At 35.3% G+C, this 16,563-nt stretch overlaps 3 protein-coding genes across 4 annotated transcripts in view; 2 read left to right on the plus strand and 1 right to left on the minus strand.

Moving 5' to 3' along the window:
* Positions 1-3,239, plus strand: part of LOC102604643 (delta-aminolevulinic acid dehydratase, chloroplastic) — an 11,938-nt gene extending 8,699 nt beyond the window's left edge. For both annotated transcript variants that reach the window (XM_006355125.2, XM_006355126.2), the window contains exons 9-13: positions 688-809; positions 1,235-1,306; positions 1,399-1,480; positions 1,577-1,654; positions 2,762-3,239. In XM_006355125.2, the coding sequence (XP_006355187.1) occupies positions 688-809; positions 1,235-1,306; positions 1,399-1,480; positions 1,577-1,654; positions 2,762-2,929 (522 nt within the window). In that variant the 3' untranslated portion in view covers positions 2,930-3,239. The remainder of the gene's footprint in view (positions 1-687; positions 810-1,234; positions 1,307-1,398; positions 1,481-1,576; positions 1,655-2,761) is intronic.
* Positions 3,240-5,124: 1,885 nt separating this feature from the next.
* On the plus strand, positions 5,125-7,107 carry LOC102594915 (peroxidase 45-like). The gene is made up of 4 exons (XM_015312218.1): positions 5,125-5,896; positions 6,040-6,240; positions 6,332-6,497; positions 6,572-7,107. Exons 1-4 carry the CDS (start codon positions 5,660-5,662, stop codon positions 6,976-6,978), a joined length of 1,011 nt encoding a protein of 336 aa, XP_015167704.1. The 5' UTR covers positions 5,125-5,659; the 3' UTR covers positions 6,979-7,107.
* A 171-nt stretch (positions 7,108-7,278) lies between these two features.
* Positions 7,279-16,299, minus strand: LOC102605211 (ubiquitin carboxyl-terminal hydrolase 18-like). The gene is made up of 11 exons (XM_006355127.2): positions 15,836-16,299; positions 13,994-14,156; positions 13,827-13,915; positions 13,646-13,731; positions 13,388-13,550; positions 13,110-13,233; positions 12,060-12,217; positions 11,502-11,586; positions 10,367-10,579; positions 9,185-9,246; positions 7,279-9,078 (listed from the first exon to the last, which is right to left on the minus strand). Exons 1-11 carry the CDS (start codon positions 16,093-16,095, stop codon positions 8,133-8,135), a joined length of 2,349 nt encoding a protein of 782 aa, XP_006355189.1. The 5' UTR covers positions 16,096-16,299; the 3' UTR covers positions 7,279-8,132.
* Positions 16,300-16,563: the final 264 nt, after the last annotated feature.

The raw sequence follows: 16,563 nt of genomic DNA on the forward strand, positions 1-16,563 counted from the left end.
GGGTGGGTGGGTGGGGGTATTGTATTAGAGAGAAAATTGGGAAAAAAACACCGTTTAGTTTTATTTTAAGCGGTACCACATGTAGTACTGGATGTCACTCTGGAATTAACTTTCAAACAGTGTCATGTTAGTAACTTCACAGGGGAGTGTCTGTCTGAATACTACTCTCGAATCTTCAATAACTAGGCCATTAGCTTGCAAACTAAGTCATTTCGTTGTCAGTCAAACCAGGTGGTAATGAACACATCTAGGGTTCTCAATTACTGCTCTTATGTATACTTGTTTGTCTGCGTATCCACAAGAATCTGAACCACAACTTGCAAGTTCAATATAACAGCATAGAAGCCCAATAGGACCTCAAACAACTGAAAAGAAGAAACTAGCTGCGAAAAAACACTGCTTTTTAACTTTTAAAAAAAAAAACAGGAGTAACCAAATTACAACATTGAATAAAATATCCTAAAATATGATTAAGTTCAGTAATCTTTCCAATTGATGATGCTAGCTCTTGAACTTGCTTTGTCGTTGAGAATAATGAATATAAAGCTTTTCTAAATTAAAATCAGGTATAAATCAGGTGTCTGTTCATTTTCCCTTCGCTCTTTTATGCTTGCATGCATTTTGTTGATAATTTTTTTTATCAAAATGTAGTGTCTGATCTTGTTATTTCCTCTTCTTTTATCTTAGGCCAGAGCAGGAGCAGATGTTGTCAGTCCGAGTGACATGATGGATGGTCGTGTCGGAGCAATTCGAGCAGCTCTTGATGCTGAAGGATTTCAGCATGTGTCGATCATGTCCTATACGGCAAAGTAATTTTCAAAACTCATAAGTTCTGTCAATATAGATATTATATATAAGTCCTGGAAATATTTAGTTGTTTGCATATAGATTCAGTATTCAATGAGGCAATTTTTCTATGTTTGTGCTTTACCCCGCTTGTATATTGAGAAGTATATCTTACATCTTAGATCAAGCCTAAATGGGTTAGCAGCATCATATGGTAACTTCTCATTTTATTTTTTAATGTAAGCACTCGGAGGTAGCGTAAGATCTGGTTCTTTTCATGTAAGAGAATTTGATGATCAGTCTCTCCAATGGTTCCGGACATTAGTGGTCTAACAACTTAGAACTCAGAGCTTTGTTTATTTTTATTTTTTTGCTTTTATGGATTCTTTGATATTGAAACTCAACTTCCATCTCTTTTTTTGACTTGTTAGCTTGAATTATATTGCAGGTATGCAAGCTCCTTTTATGGACCTTTCAGAGAGGCTTTAGATTCAAATCCACGTTTTGGAGACAAGAAAACGTACTGAACAGACTATTATTATTTTCCTTTTATCAAATATCATTCATTATGTAGACAAAATGAGTGTCTGTGAACTTGGTTTTCACATGCAGTTATCAGATGAACCCCGCAAATTACAGAGAAGCATTAGTTGAGCTGCAAGCAGATGAGTCTGAAGGAGCTGATATTCTTCTTGTTAGTATCGCATTTGTTGTTCTGCAGAAATTTGGAAGTATACTATTCTTCTAAAACTGCTGCTTCTTTTTTTTTCTTTTTTTTTTTGCATATCAGGTTAAACCAGGTTTGCCTTATTTGGATATTATTAGGCTTCTTCGGGATAAATCTCCTTTGCCCATAGCTGCCTATCAGGTACTCAGATGTTCATTTAGTTTGTTTGTCATCATCTTTTTTATAAGTAATCAAAGATTTTTTAAATGTTTGCACTAGCCAGTGCAAGAAAACATAGCTACTGATTGTGCAGATCCCCTCTTGTATCTAAAAAGTTGCATCAACATCCTGTACAATAACCAGGTTGCACCAAAAAACTAGCAAAATAATACTGAATATCTTTGTTTAAGGCTATGTAAATTTCTCCTATAGCCTTCAAAAGTTCTTTCAAGCCAAACGTCCACCAAATGGCTTGAGGGATGCAATGGAACTCTAGTTTGTTTTTAAGTTTGTGCTTAAGAAGAGTTACTTCATATTCAGCATTGCCATTTAGATGAGTTGCAATAATAAGTCCAACAATTTCACTCAAGGCTTCCGATGCTTCTGTGTGACAGATTTGAGATCTCTTCAATTTACTTGCACGTTATTTTCTTTCTTGAAGAATATATTTGTCACGAATTTTGGAATCTGAAACCTTTGTACAGTCTAGACTTGAGTTATTGCTCTGCAGAATTCAGGAAGATTTCTGGGGCACTATGCTCTCAGTATTTTTCGTCAATGCTGCACTTAGTATTTCTGACTCTTGCCCGTTTGTTTACAAGCATAAGGGACTCTGAGGGTAAAGAAAGCTCTTTTTCCTGATAAATGACCCTTGCTTCCAAATAGATCTAAATGCTTTGCCAAGTGAATGATTTTAATGAATGATGCATTAAAAGTTTAAGACTTTGTTTTTGCAGAACTGTTGAATTGTTCAGTTCGGTTAAATATAACAGTTTGATAAAGTAGCACTCTGGTGTATTGAATATACTTGCTAGTGGACTAATTCACACACCATCAACCATCATAGAGAAGGCGTCTTTCAATCGTCATGCAAATTGGGAGTCTATTAAACAAAAAATGGAACTTGTGACATGACATATCTTCATTAGAAACTCATTTCCATATTCTTTATATGATACCCTATCATCATCTTCTTTTACAGTTTCTGGTATCTGAAAATCAATTTCTGCCAATATCCTTGAACACTAGTTTTCGCCTTCATTTCTACGCTATTGTCTTCTACAGTTTCTCGGGTTTCTTTCTTCACAGGTTTCAGGTGAATACTCGATGATTAAAGCAGGAGGGGTTCTGAAAATGATTGATGAAGAAAGGGTTATGATGGAATCATTGATGTGCCTTCGACGAGCTGGTGCTGACATCATTTTGACCTATTTTGCTCTGCAAGCCGGTAGATGCATGTGTGGAGAGAAGAGGTAAAGCTAACCGGATCATAAAAGGAATTCGTGTACGAAGAAGATTTTCGAGTGAACTTTGTAAATTAGTTGATGTGAGCTTTGATTTTAAAAAGTAGCAGAATGACTATGTCAGCCGAGGGTCAATGGAAACCACCTCTCTACCTCACAAAGGTAGGGTAAGGTCTGCGTACATCCTATCCTCCCCAGACCCGCACTTGTGGGACTACACTGGGTATGTTGTTGTAATTGACTACGTTACGTCTCTATTGTCTAATTTTCTTGGTTACTCATGAGGTAAATTTGTTTAGATTATTTGATGTGAGCTTGATTTAGAAGAGAATCTGTTCTCTTTGTAACCATTTTGTTCATTTCCTAGCTCAACATTTGAAGTTATTAATAATAATAAAAAAGAATGTCAGTTAATTGTTTCAACTTCCACACATGGTATGTTGTTGTTGTTGTTTTCCCCACATTGGCAGTGCTACCATATTTTGATTAGTTTCCTTAAAGTCAATTGTTTACTTTTCTAGGTTGTCATGATGCTCCACACCTTTAACTTGATATTAGAAATGGACATAATTCAACAGCAAATCAGTAAATTCCATAGGCTTTTGTGATTTGGCTCCTTTCTTCTTTTATGGTTGATAAAAGGTTGATATAAATCATAAATTGGGATGGACCTTACTTTGATATTATGAATCGCGCGAACATAATTCAATCCCAAATGTTGGTTTATGAGGTGAGATGAGAAGATCAAATAATCCACCACTCACCGACCGATGTGGGAATGCACCAGTTTTGTCATCACACTACAAATATCTAAAAATCATCCCTGCAATTTTTTCGAGAATATTGTGAGAAAATAATTTAATTTGAGACGTAGGACATATACTCTTGTTGACTATGATTGTCACATGCAGGCACATTAAAGATCACTTTTAGAGATTATAGATTGATATTTATTGTTCACTTGTGACAGCCAAAAACAAGGACATGAGAATGAGATAATACAAACAAAAAATGCAGAAAACCAAGTACATGCATGTGTGCCTCACTATTTCAACATGTTGGGACCTTTTTTCTTTCCCGTGTCCGATATCTACGTTGGAATCTGACATTCTGAATTTGCACCGCATAGAACTATTCTGGGGAAGCGCTCCATGCCAAGAATTTTTCGGGACTTTTTTTTTTTATTACTTGTAATTTGTTTTTGTAGCTAAGTAGGTATGAAAGAATTGTTGTAGTAATTTTTTAAGTAATTTAATAATGTAAAAAGAAAATAAAACTTTACACCATCAATATGTAAAAGTCAACTTTTTTTTTAATTCTTCTTTTTTTCCCTCCTCCATTCCATATTCCTGATTTCCAATTACTTTGTTGAAAAGAGGAAGTGGAGGGGAAGGGGAGAGGATGGGGAAAATAATAAAACAAGTATAAATGTTAAAGTTAATTCTAAGAGGAGGTAGACTTTATTATTTTATTATATTGAATAATAGTGCATTTAGAGACGTGGATTATAGTAACAATCTTGAATTATTATAATGAGAAAATACAAAATTATGAATAGGATTAATTAATAATATAGTATTATATTTTTAATCCAGAAAAATTGTTCAAGCCCATTCCGTCAATCGTACCTCATAGGATAAAATAATCCGTGTTAAAGAATAATTATGGTATGACAAGATCAGATTAGTTAGTTTGATGTGACAAGAATAATTTTAATTTTCAAAAAGTATTTTTTCCCTTTAAAATCATAAGAAAAAGCTATAAATATCGAGCGAGAAATCAAATACTTATACAACCTTCTTCTTAGAGGACTACAACCTCTTAAATTACGACAGTACTCAAAGTTAAAAAAAGCTACAAAGAAACCAAAAACGTATACAACCTTCTCAGAGGGACTATAACCTTTTAAATTATGGCAATACTCAAAGTTAAATTTAATCAGACCTCAATACTGATACAAGATATCGAACGAGAAGCCAAATAACAACAAAAACATCAAATTAATGGACAAAACATATATGGCCATATCCCCATATATAGTGTGGTAGTTAGAAAAATTATAATCCCTTTTCTTATGTCGTTTTGGTTTTGTAATATGAATTTCTTTTAATTAATTATTAGTACTTCTCAATCTTATGTAAGATTCTCCCACAATTATAAAAAGATAGATGTCAAATCATTTTCCAAACAAGTGTAGGGCAAAAATGAGAGGAGATATGCTGTCATTTGATGTTTTTATTATAGTGGTGCATGCATGTGACTTCTTTAGTGCTTTCTTCATCCCTAGTCACTAACTAACAACTTCCTATATTTGTTTTTGCCTTTTTACTACTTTTTTTTTATGTCAAATTGAATGTTTATTTTGTGTTGTCTTTATAACAATCCCAATTCATTTTTTGCTTCTTTGGGGGAATATTATAAATTTAATTAGAGATTTGTATGCCATGTTGGAATAAATACAAGCTTTAGATTACTTTTACTTTTACAACACAACAATAAAAATTAAGTACTATTTATTGAATTGATGAGAAAGGAAAAAATAGTAGTGTTTTCACATTTCAGTATTTCAATGAAAATCTATTTTCCACCATGTATTTCTCAGTGAACTGATTCGGTGAAAAATTTACTATCACTTCACAAATTAAAAATTAGTCCATTTGATATAGTTTAAGTGAAATTAATTAGTACTACTATTTATATAAAGTCTCATTAAACCTTTCAAAAGAAATTACACTAAGAAATAATGGATAGGTTGATCAGTAGAAGTCAGTTTCTTCACTTAATCCTTCTCCTTCTTCTTCTACTCTCTATCGTGTCCAATAAAAGTTGTATTAATGCTCAGCTCCATCGCGATTTTTATCGGAATTCGTGTCCGAACGTAGAGTCCATCGTCCGATCAGCAGTTGAACAGAAGTACAGACAGACCATTGTTACAGCAGCTGCAACTCTTAGACTCTTCTTCCATGATTGTTTTATTCAGGTATATATACTTTTAAAAAAATAGGTTCATTTTATTCCATCTTTGTAGCAAACCGTTGTGTATGCACCACCCTCCCCAGACCCGTGAGATTATACTGAGTATGTTGTAATAGTATGAATTAATAGTGTATATGATAATGTCAGGGTTGTGATGCTTCGATCATACTGAGATCCTCAGGAAATAACACAGCAGAAAAGGATCATCCAGACAATATATCACTTGCTGGAGATGGATATGACGCTGTTATTAAAGCTAAAGCTGCAGTTGATAATGTTCCTGCTTGCAAGAACAAAGTATCATGTGCTGATATTTTAGCCATGGCTACTAGAGATGTTGTTGCATTGGTAAACAATATACTCTTTACTTATGTTTGTGACTATACTCGAAGACGAATAATCTAGCTAATAGTTGAGCATTGGATGTATGTATGTGTAGGCAGGAGGACCACATTATGCTGTTGAATTAGGAAGAAGGGATGGCAGAGTTTCTTCACAAAATAGTGTACCTAACAATTTACCTCACTCTGAGTTTCACTTGAAGAAGCTCCTTCCTATGTTTGCCTCTCGTGGTCTCTCTATCAGACATTTGATTGCCCTCTCTGGTACTTCACCCCTCTTACAATTTCTTCTTTCTTCATTGGCAAAAGATACAATAAAATTATCACGATTTATGCAGGAGCACATACACTAGGATTTTCACATTGCAACCAGTTCTCAAGCAGGATATACAGCTTTAACAGCAAACGCAAGGTTGATCCAACAATTGATTCAATCTATGCTAAGGAACTACAAGAAATGTGCCCACAGAATGCATCTCCTGGAGTAGTTATCCCCTTAGATCCAGATACCCCTCAAGTGTTTGATAACATGTATTTCAAGAATCTTCAGAGGGGGAAAGGGCTGTTCACTTCAGACCAGACACTGTATACTAAAAGGGGATCAAGGAATATAGTCAATTTGTTTGCATCAAACAAGACAGCTTTTGAAAGAGTCTTCATTGCTGCCATGACAAAGCTAGGAAGGTTCGGGGTCAAAACTGGAAATCTTGGTGAAATTCGAAAGGATTGTGCTGTAGTGAACTAAGTCAACAGAAGATAGAGTAGATCATAGATTTATTCTAGGACCATTGTGCATCACTTGTTTCAAATTCCAATAATTTCACAATAAGGTTAAATGAATCTTGTTAATGAAGATTCAAAGTAGGTAAAAACTTACTTACTTGCAGCCTTCCCTTGCCCCTCACAGAAGCACCTACAACTGCTGCACAATCACTCAGGAAACTCCCTGAACCCAATGCAACCCCACACAGGAAAAAAGAAAAGAAAACACACACACGAGGCCTCTCCTCATCACCATGTAAAACTTAAACTGAGATCGAAAAGATACATTCAATAACCAAATGGACCAGTATAAATGATTCAAACAGTGTTTTCTCAATCTTAGAGAACAAATGACTATATGAGTACGTTCAGTGAAAGTCGAACCTAAAACATGTGAAAGATGTGGCAGACCTGACAAACGACTTACAACTAGCTGTACCACTTCCATCCCCTTAACCACATCCCACCCCGCAATCTTCTAAACTTTGCTGCTAAATGAGAAGTAAACAAGAATTATCATTCTAAACTACAGCACCCAGTGCTGAACAACTATAAGAACAAAAGAATTAGCATTTACAACAGATGCTTAGGCACCAATAACAACATCCAATTAATGGAACTTCTCAAAATTATGGCACTTCTATCCATGCCACAAATGTATTGTGGACAATTCCTTCTCGCTAGATGAACCCAGCCAAAAGGACACAAGTTTATCCAAGATTCCTTCAAATATTGAAACCCTGGAAAAAATTCCCAGCTTGTTCTATTGTGACAAGGGGGGTACCATGATTTTTTCCAGTTTACTGTCAACATCTGAAGAGGCTCTCTGACAATGTTGAAAGAGAAAGCTATGCAGTGCCCCCTTGTGGTAAAGAATTAGACCTCTAGAAAACTTAAAAAGGGGTTAAATGGGAAAACAATCATAATATATAATTTTGACACAAGTAATCTTCTCTGAATTCTTGTAGGAGCTATCCAACTTCTTCCTTGACACTTAAGAGGTTCTATTTCAGCTCATCCATAAGATTTACTATCTAAGCCCAGGCACTAGCTATTGCTGATAGCTGATTGTTGCTCCAATCACATTCAACAGGGACAGCAGAATCTCCATTCCCAAGGTGACTTGATTCCCCAGATTTACAAATGGTTAGTCTCATTAAGAGAAATTGCAGCTTGTTCAATTGACACATTACTAGACTCGGAATTTTTTATTTCCACATTAGTATCTTGGTCATCCATATCCATGTGGTTTTCACCAGACAATTCAGGCTTGGTACAGGCATTTGTCAGACCATTAAGTGTGCTATTGCAAACTTTCCATGAGACATCTTTCTTGGCACATTGGTTCAATGGACGTTTCCCAAGAAACCCAGGGGAAAACAGTGGCTTCGACTTTGCTCCAGAGAAACTCCCTCCATGTGATTTCAGGACCACATTGTGGATTCCATGAGATGATTTTTTTTCTTTCTGGTTAGCTATGTTTGGCATTTCAGAAGAATTTTGTAACTTCTCATTGTCTGAGATGCCCCCAAATTTTGACGCAGAGGATGAAGCATCATCCAGAATTTCACCATTTGTGGCTACAGAATCCTCCTTAAAAGAAGAATTCAAAAGACAGTCATTGGTGGTTCTTTGACATGGTTCAGTATCATCTTTACTGTCAGAAACAGGGGATATTGTTTCACATTCTTGAATGTCAGCTTCAGCCGAAAAACTACCCCCAAAGGAACTACTGGATACCACTCTAGGGAAAGAAGTTCCTATAGCTGCAGTGTATGGTTTAACATCCTGCAGCTCCTGCTGGACATGAGAACTTGCCACAAAATCTACCTCCTGATCCTCCATTCTGTCCTCGGGGTTGGTCAAGGAGAATAGCTCCTCTTTGTCCCCAATGATCTTAGATTCTGAACCATTAAGAGTTGGCGGTGAAAAAGAATTAACAACTGTAGCCGGAGACCCCGTTTCACTGAGACATTCAACATGTTGGTCTGTGGAACCCGGTTTGTCTTCCACTTTACGTGTATCTTGGTCTTCTTTCTCTAAAGGTCCAAGAGGAAATAAGGATGTTCGCCGAGGGTAGATCCTGTCAAAAGCAAACGCGAATCAAGATCATTCAATACAACATGTTAAATAGACATGATATACATACAGATGACAGATCAATCAGATCATGGTCTAAAGAAAGTTACCTGCTATATAAGAGCATGTATGCTCCTTGAGAAAGCACTTCATCCAAATCAACATTAACCACCTAACAAAATTTGTAAAATAAAGTCGCACGTGAATATTTAAAGTAATAAATGAAAAGGTATGAAAAGGAAAAATAAATCGTCTATATGAAGGAATGTCACATTATACTGAGATTATGCTGCTTGAGGTAGAATATTAAGTGATGACCTTTACTAAGGCTCATGCACTTTGACATTATTTATTTATTTTGAAATTGGTACTGTTGTATTCCTCAGCATTAAGGGGTGCTAAAGACCATCAAAAGGGACACAGAACATATTACAGAAGGGAACAAAGACCACCTATAATCTCATCTGTATCTTCTATACATTGTACTTTACACCAAAAGTAAAATGATATAACACAATTCCACTTAACTATTTGTTGCAGACTCAAAAAACATGAGATTCAATAGCTAAATAGAGAAAATGGCGTCACATCCTCACATACTACATGACACGGACAATTTCTGAAAGGTGGCACAACAAAGGGAGGTGCCAATATTATCTGTTGCTCATGCTTTTTATTTGTGTATACATATATACCCAGGCAAGTTTGTATACAAGCTAAAAACATGGAGTAGATTCCAATCTAAAGAATAGACACAGTATATTTCTCAGATTAGATACATCTACTAAACCGCCTTAAATCTCTAAGCACAAAACTAAAAGAAGCGTAAGTTTCCTAAAGCTTCATTTTTTACTTACAGTACATTATCTTGGGAATGGGCATGTATATGATGAGTGGGCAGTTTCAAATAACTTTTAGTGCATGCACAAAATACCCTAAGCATGTCACACCCATCTGACACATGTACATCAAGGTAAATGAAGGAGCCAACAAATAAGACAAAATTGAGATATGAGAGAACACAACTAGCTTGTAGCCAAAATGCTTCTTCAAGCGAAAGTAGTAATATTTTTATTGTTCAAACAGATCTATCGAGGCAAATATAGCACTTCACCGCATATAGCAACTTATATAAATTTTAAAGCTTCAGAGATGCAGTGTAGATTATCAGCACAAAAGAATATAAATGAAAGTCCAACATGCCAAATTCAGCAACCAACCAATGCATTTTGTGCATTGGGACAGCATACAACAATAAACAAGAGGGTGTAGAGCAAATGAGATGTTTCTACCTTGCAATCATCGATCCGGTACCAACTTCCACGAAAATCCTTGATATAGCATATGTAATGGCCGAAAAATGACGCATTCAACATATCCACATGAACAATAACTGCATATAGCTTGTAAATATCATTGCCGTCTCCTGTTTCGCTCATGTACGGATGGAGATCTAGTGTTTCAGGGAAAGTCACTCTCTTATTTAATTTGCCAAACCTACCACTCTGCATAGAGATTTTGGACATAAATAAACAAAACTAGCAGAAATTTAGAGCACAAACTCACAGAGTTGCTTCCAAGAATAAAATGGAACTTAGGGGTGAGGAATGCTAGTAGAGAGAAAGACAGTCCTTAGTTATTGTAATTCACCCAAGAATAAAATGGGATTTAGGGATGAGGAATGTTAATAGAGAGAAAGACAGTCCCTCAGTTATTGTAATTCACCCAAGAATAAAATAGAACTTAGGGGTGAGGAATGTTAAAAGAGAGAGAAAATCCCTGATTTATTGTAATTCACTCATCCCATAGAGAAATGCAATTCTATTTCACAGTTCTAAAAAAATATATAATAACAACAATTAGAAACACTACACTTAGGGATTAAATTATCCTTTTGCTTTACAAGCTATGGGTATGCTTGGTATCCATACAAACTGAACTAAAGATAGGGCACAATGGAAGAAAAAAATCATCTAGGTGATAGCTACTAGTTGATTAGCATGCATTCGATTGCCATCAACTTGTGGTCAACTCATTGATTCAGAATCCGGTTGTTGCTGGTTGCTGTTCACACTTTTTTTTCTATCTTTCACTTGAAGAATTGAATGGATTCCTTAAACGGTTCAACTCATTTGAAGTAATTTTACATAGTTGCCATGTGGTTGGCTATTTGTCTTAAATGAAAAGTTAAAAGGCAGTCCACTATTTGTAGTATCTAACATCTGTTATTGGAATATGGCCAAAAGAATCCCACCAGGGAAGAGGACCACCTTGATGTGGGGATGACTTGCTGGAGATGAAAATTGGACATGAACCTTTCTTCTAATTCTCTCAAGAATTTTATTTGGAAAAGAAAACTTGTTTAAGGGCTAAAGTTTATAGTTCACTTTACCATAGATGATTGAAGCACAACAAAATGAAACCAACCTGAAACCTTTTCAAGGCAATTGTTAAGATATTTGGTGCCCTCCTGACCATTAGGCGCTTCCATGCTTTGACATAGTCATTGCATCTGCAAGACCAACCGCAGTTGTTGATTAACGATTAGGTAGCACTATCAATCAACTGTGCCTTGATTGGTTGTCAACCAACAGCAATTTAACTAGTGAGCTTTAAATAACTCTCACACATGGTAAAATTAAGCATGCCATCCAATAGAATTAATGAATAGGATAAATTGGAAAACTAACATAAAAGTTACTATCCAACCACAATTTTGGAAACTATTTTTTTATGATGTATGTGACAATTGTCTTCAAATACTCTCGAAATAATAACTAAGTCAAAAAAATAGGACAGAAGAGTGACATATGTCTGTATTAATCCACCATGCTATTAGATACAGATGAACATAAAAATCTGGGAATGGAATCAATCAGCATTGTAAGGTAAACATTAAACTATACATCATTGCTCAAAGAACACAAAAATGGCATTCCAGACTGTAAAAAGGATGCAATTAATCACTGGCATGGGAAACCTCACCCATCACATTTATACAAGTTATCTCCATCAAGCCATTCTCTTGCTGTGAATTGATCTAAGCACTCCTCCAAAGATTCAGCATCCCCATGAATCTCTACTGTCAGATCCATCATATTTTCAAACTGATTTGAAACATTACTGCATTCTGTACACATGACCTAAAAACAGAAATAACTCATTTAGGAAGAGAAGGAAAGGGAAGAGATCAGAATAATATAAGAGCAAAAACACATATGCAGCTTGACATATCAAAAAAACACAAATTACTTGGCAGAATACCTAATTATCCCCTTAAACTTGACACCGTTTATTCGGTGGATACCTAAATATTTTGTAGTCCCAATTACCCTGGACTTGGCTAGCACTCCATTATTTTAGCCAAATAATAAAGGTTTAGCAAAAATAATAGGTTCCAAATGTATATTTATTTCTATTTGTTTGCTAGACGCAGTGGCTATATTCCAAATATTTCCTTTTTTTCTTTTTGACACAAATCTGTATTGGCTAGAGCTCCATTATTTTTAGCCAAATAAAAAGTTCTAGCCAGAATAAATAATTCCAACTATGTACTTCTCAATGCAATGACTATTTGTTTCAACTATGCATTTTGTCTTTTTCGGGCCAAATGCCCATATCTGTAAGAAGTTTGATCAAACTCCAATATTTTTAGCCAAATAAAAACTTTAGTCTAAATAATAGAATTCCAACTAATTTCTTTTACCAATTTTATACTGAAAAAGATGATCTTAAAAAAAGGTAAAAGATATATTTTATTTTAAAGAAAAGTGCCACGTAGCAACACCTGTATGTCACTTCCATGGGATGAGATTGTCCAGGGCTAAAGGCTATTAAATAACCAAATCTAGATGGGGTAATCAAGACTATGAATAGTTTAGGTGTGCACCGAATAAACGGTGCCAAGTTTAGGTGGGTAATTTGGTTACTAGCAAAATATTTTGATGATGCAACATTTATAAAGTATATAGAAAGAGGTTATGATACTTTAGATAGTGACATGCTTATGTCTTCTCTATCATAAATTAAAATTACCTGAGATTGCAGGTGACCACCAAATATGTGCTGAATAAGTGTTGTCTCCTGTGTGTTAGGAGGAACAGCCTTCTCTCCACCGAATTCATCAAGGCACACAGACTGCATCATGTCAATAGCAAACCTACAAAAGAAAGAATCTTTCATTATTTTATGTACCATACCTTCCGTACATAAAACACGGCTGATTACATATCACAGTGAACACTATAGTAGAAAATACATATCAGACTTCCTATAAGATACTCATCAAATTTACTTTATGAAAAGAAACATACCTCATAAATTCATGGGCATCCTCCTGCTTACCATACCCGAGATTACCACCAATATTAGGCAACCGTGAAAGTATGTTGATTGGTGAGAAGGGCTGCTGACTCCGACTAGCCCATTCTACGTGGTGTTGAAATTCACAAAGGAAGCACCAACCATTCCGCCTACCTGAGGGAAGAGAGGAAAAAAGTGCATAACATAAAGAGCTATTCCAATTACTTCAAAAAAAGGCGGTAGCTTGTATACTTTCTAAATGGATTTACATTCTCTCAGATGGCCTTTCTCCAACAAGTAGGCAACAAGTGGTTTAGTATATGTCAGACATTGTAGAACCACATTAGCAAAGCAACTGCACAAGAACCAAAAATACATTTAAAATATAGATACAAAAACAGATGGCATATTAAACAATTCTTGGTGGCTGGAGTGTAACTGAGGGAATACCTGTTTCCACAATTAAGGAGCCCACAAGGTGGGAAACCTGGGCTATCCCAGTTAAAGAGTTCCAAGAATTCCTCATATGGGAAAAGTACCTAAACGATTTAACCAAACTTTGGTCAGGTGTTGTGACATAAATGCATAGTTGTGTAATTAACTAAGATGGCGTATACCTTCTTCGAATGGTCTAGAATCTTAGAGGTTCCACTAGCATGAGTCAGTGAAACAGCAGAAGATTTCCTTCCTTGCAAAGAACTGCCTTTCCCAGATAACTGTAAATCCTTGCATTTAAATTTGTGCCCTGAGTTCCAATGAGATCTCTGGCAAGCTTCAGAGCTATGAGAGGAAGAGAGAGAGAGAAAGAGAGTAGAACCAATCAGTAGTTAACCAACACGGCACTCCAGAGTCCAGACTATATAAGGAAAAGGAAAAAAAAGTATGGTCACCCCTGAGGAATGTTTTTAGAAGTGACACGTGCAAAGCGACAAGGTCAATTGGGCTTTAAGCGAAAAGTGAGAAGTACAGCACACTCTTTTTTGAAGTGAAGAGCACAAGTTATGTCAAATTACAAAAAGGGAAAAGGGAAAAAATTTCCTTGTACTATACAAAATTGATCAAAGAAATTGATCTGTCATAAAAAAAAATTGACAACATTGATCAAGGTCACAGTTGATTATACTTTGGATATATTCAAACCCTGCCGTTAGAGAAAAATCTCTACGAATTTATCGTCACATATTGTGTTTATACCGTAAAATATAAGATTTTGTAAAAAAAAGCAGAAGTAACCGTTGTGGACACTAATTGATTGAAGTCAAATTACTCTATCAAGTCAGGGCTCTATATTACAATTTAGTATAAATAGTATAGCAGATTGTGCTAGATTGCTACATTATAAAATTAGACACAATAACTGGTCACTGTTGTCACCATAAAGCAAAAGTTATTTTATGGAATCCAAAATTAAAATCTTCGTAAAGATATTGATATTATTGTAGATTGTGTAAACATACAAACCACCAACTCTGTTTGGGCTTCAGATCCCTATATATATATATATATATAAAAAGAGAAGAGAGAGAGAGACATGCTATTATAGATTGTGTATATGTGGCCGCAGGAAGTTGTGCTGTCAAAGGTGAAAAGAGAGGGAAACACAATTAAGCTTGTTGAGGCAATAAGTGCATAGCACAAATAAAGCATGGCTCTAATGAAGAAATTATGAATACCTAGATGTAGTTCAAAAATAGTAACTATAAACCCAAATAACGATTATATAGACAAAAGAATAAAGAAAAAACTAAATGTAGGTGAATTACTTATAGTTTAGTGCACTCTCTTTTGAGGCAAACACGTACACCCTACTTTGCACCTAACTTGAGGACTTGAGCACGCCTCAACCGAGCTTTTGACAACAATGGCGAGAAGTTATTTTATATGATCAGGGATCTATATAATAGTATAGAAGAAAAAGCAGAAAAGTATAATCATGCATTTATAACCAACCAAATTGCAGACTCGCAAAAGATTGACCGGTGTGGAGTGTGAACGATAGAACATTGATAAGGTAGTAAATTGTTATGTGGTTAATAATAACATACAAAGTATAATTATTATGAAGCTAATAATAATGTACGGATTGTCATATGGTAACTAATAAAACTTGAATTGCTATGCAGGGACTACCTCTTCTAACAGTCTAGTAGTTAATACATGTATTCTTATTCCATATTCTACCCCATACAAAACAATACACAATGTATCAGCAATGCAGAGCTTAATCCATAAATCAAGTGCTGCAAGTTTTGTACCAACAACCAAAATACAGATTTTAAATTAGTAAAGAACTGTTTTCTTGTTCCAAATGAGGGATTGAAGCTAAGTGTGTGTATATGTACAGCTGCCGTCAACACCAATAACACTAGTATTAGCAGAAAAAGGTAAAAAAGTGAGAGAAATTAATAATTGTATAGATATTATCACCACATTGTATTTATGTTTAGGAATTAGCATACCAGTACTTAACCATCTTGCAACGAGAGCATTGTTTTTTGGTGACATTACTGCATACGGCGCAACCTTCCGGCGTTGCCGGGTCCATTCTGCGATCACCAAAACCGGCCGTCGGCGAAGCAGAAGACTCAAAATTAGAGTCGTCGTCAACGACAAAGTACTTAGAAGCGGTGCTCTTAACAAGGTAAAGTAGTGTTACTACGACGGCTATGGCCGTCAATACAAACTGCAAGTAGGAATTCAGATCCACTGCTACATGCATTAGAAATTTATACTTTTTCCTACTATGAGAAAAAACACTTTCTTCTTCCTCAGAAAACAGCGCTCTCTCATAAATTGCAGCCTAGGGTTTCAATTCCTCCATTGAATTGGACTAATTTGGGGGAATCTCATATGGAATTTAAATTTCTGGAAAAAGAAGGAAGGTCTAATTTATAACTTTTTTCCTTTTTTTTTTGTTCGATTGTCAAGTAAGCTAATGTGCACTTCTCATCAAAATAATAAAACAAAACAAAAAGAACTATTTATGAAATATCCATAAATATAAATTTTTATATTATGTTTTGAACTAATTTTAGTTTTTCTTTTATTACTCCTTTCCTAAAAAGACTCATAATCTTATCATTGAAAGTGAAAGAGGTTTACTATCCGAGCAATTTCCTCTTATCGTCGTATTTTTTCTTTAACTTTAAAGCTAATGAAATAATCTTAATTAAGTATGAATCTTCTT

Source organism: Solanum tuberosum, unplaced genomic scaffold (genome assembly GCF_000226075.1).
Source record: "Solanum tuberosum cultivar DM 1-3 516 R44 unplaced genomic scaffold, SolTub_3.0 scf00191, whole genome shotgun sequence".
Lineage (NCBI taxonomy): Eukaryota > Viridiplantae > Streptophyta > Magnoliopsida > Solanales > Solanaceae > Solanum > Solanum tuberosum.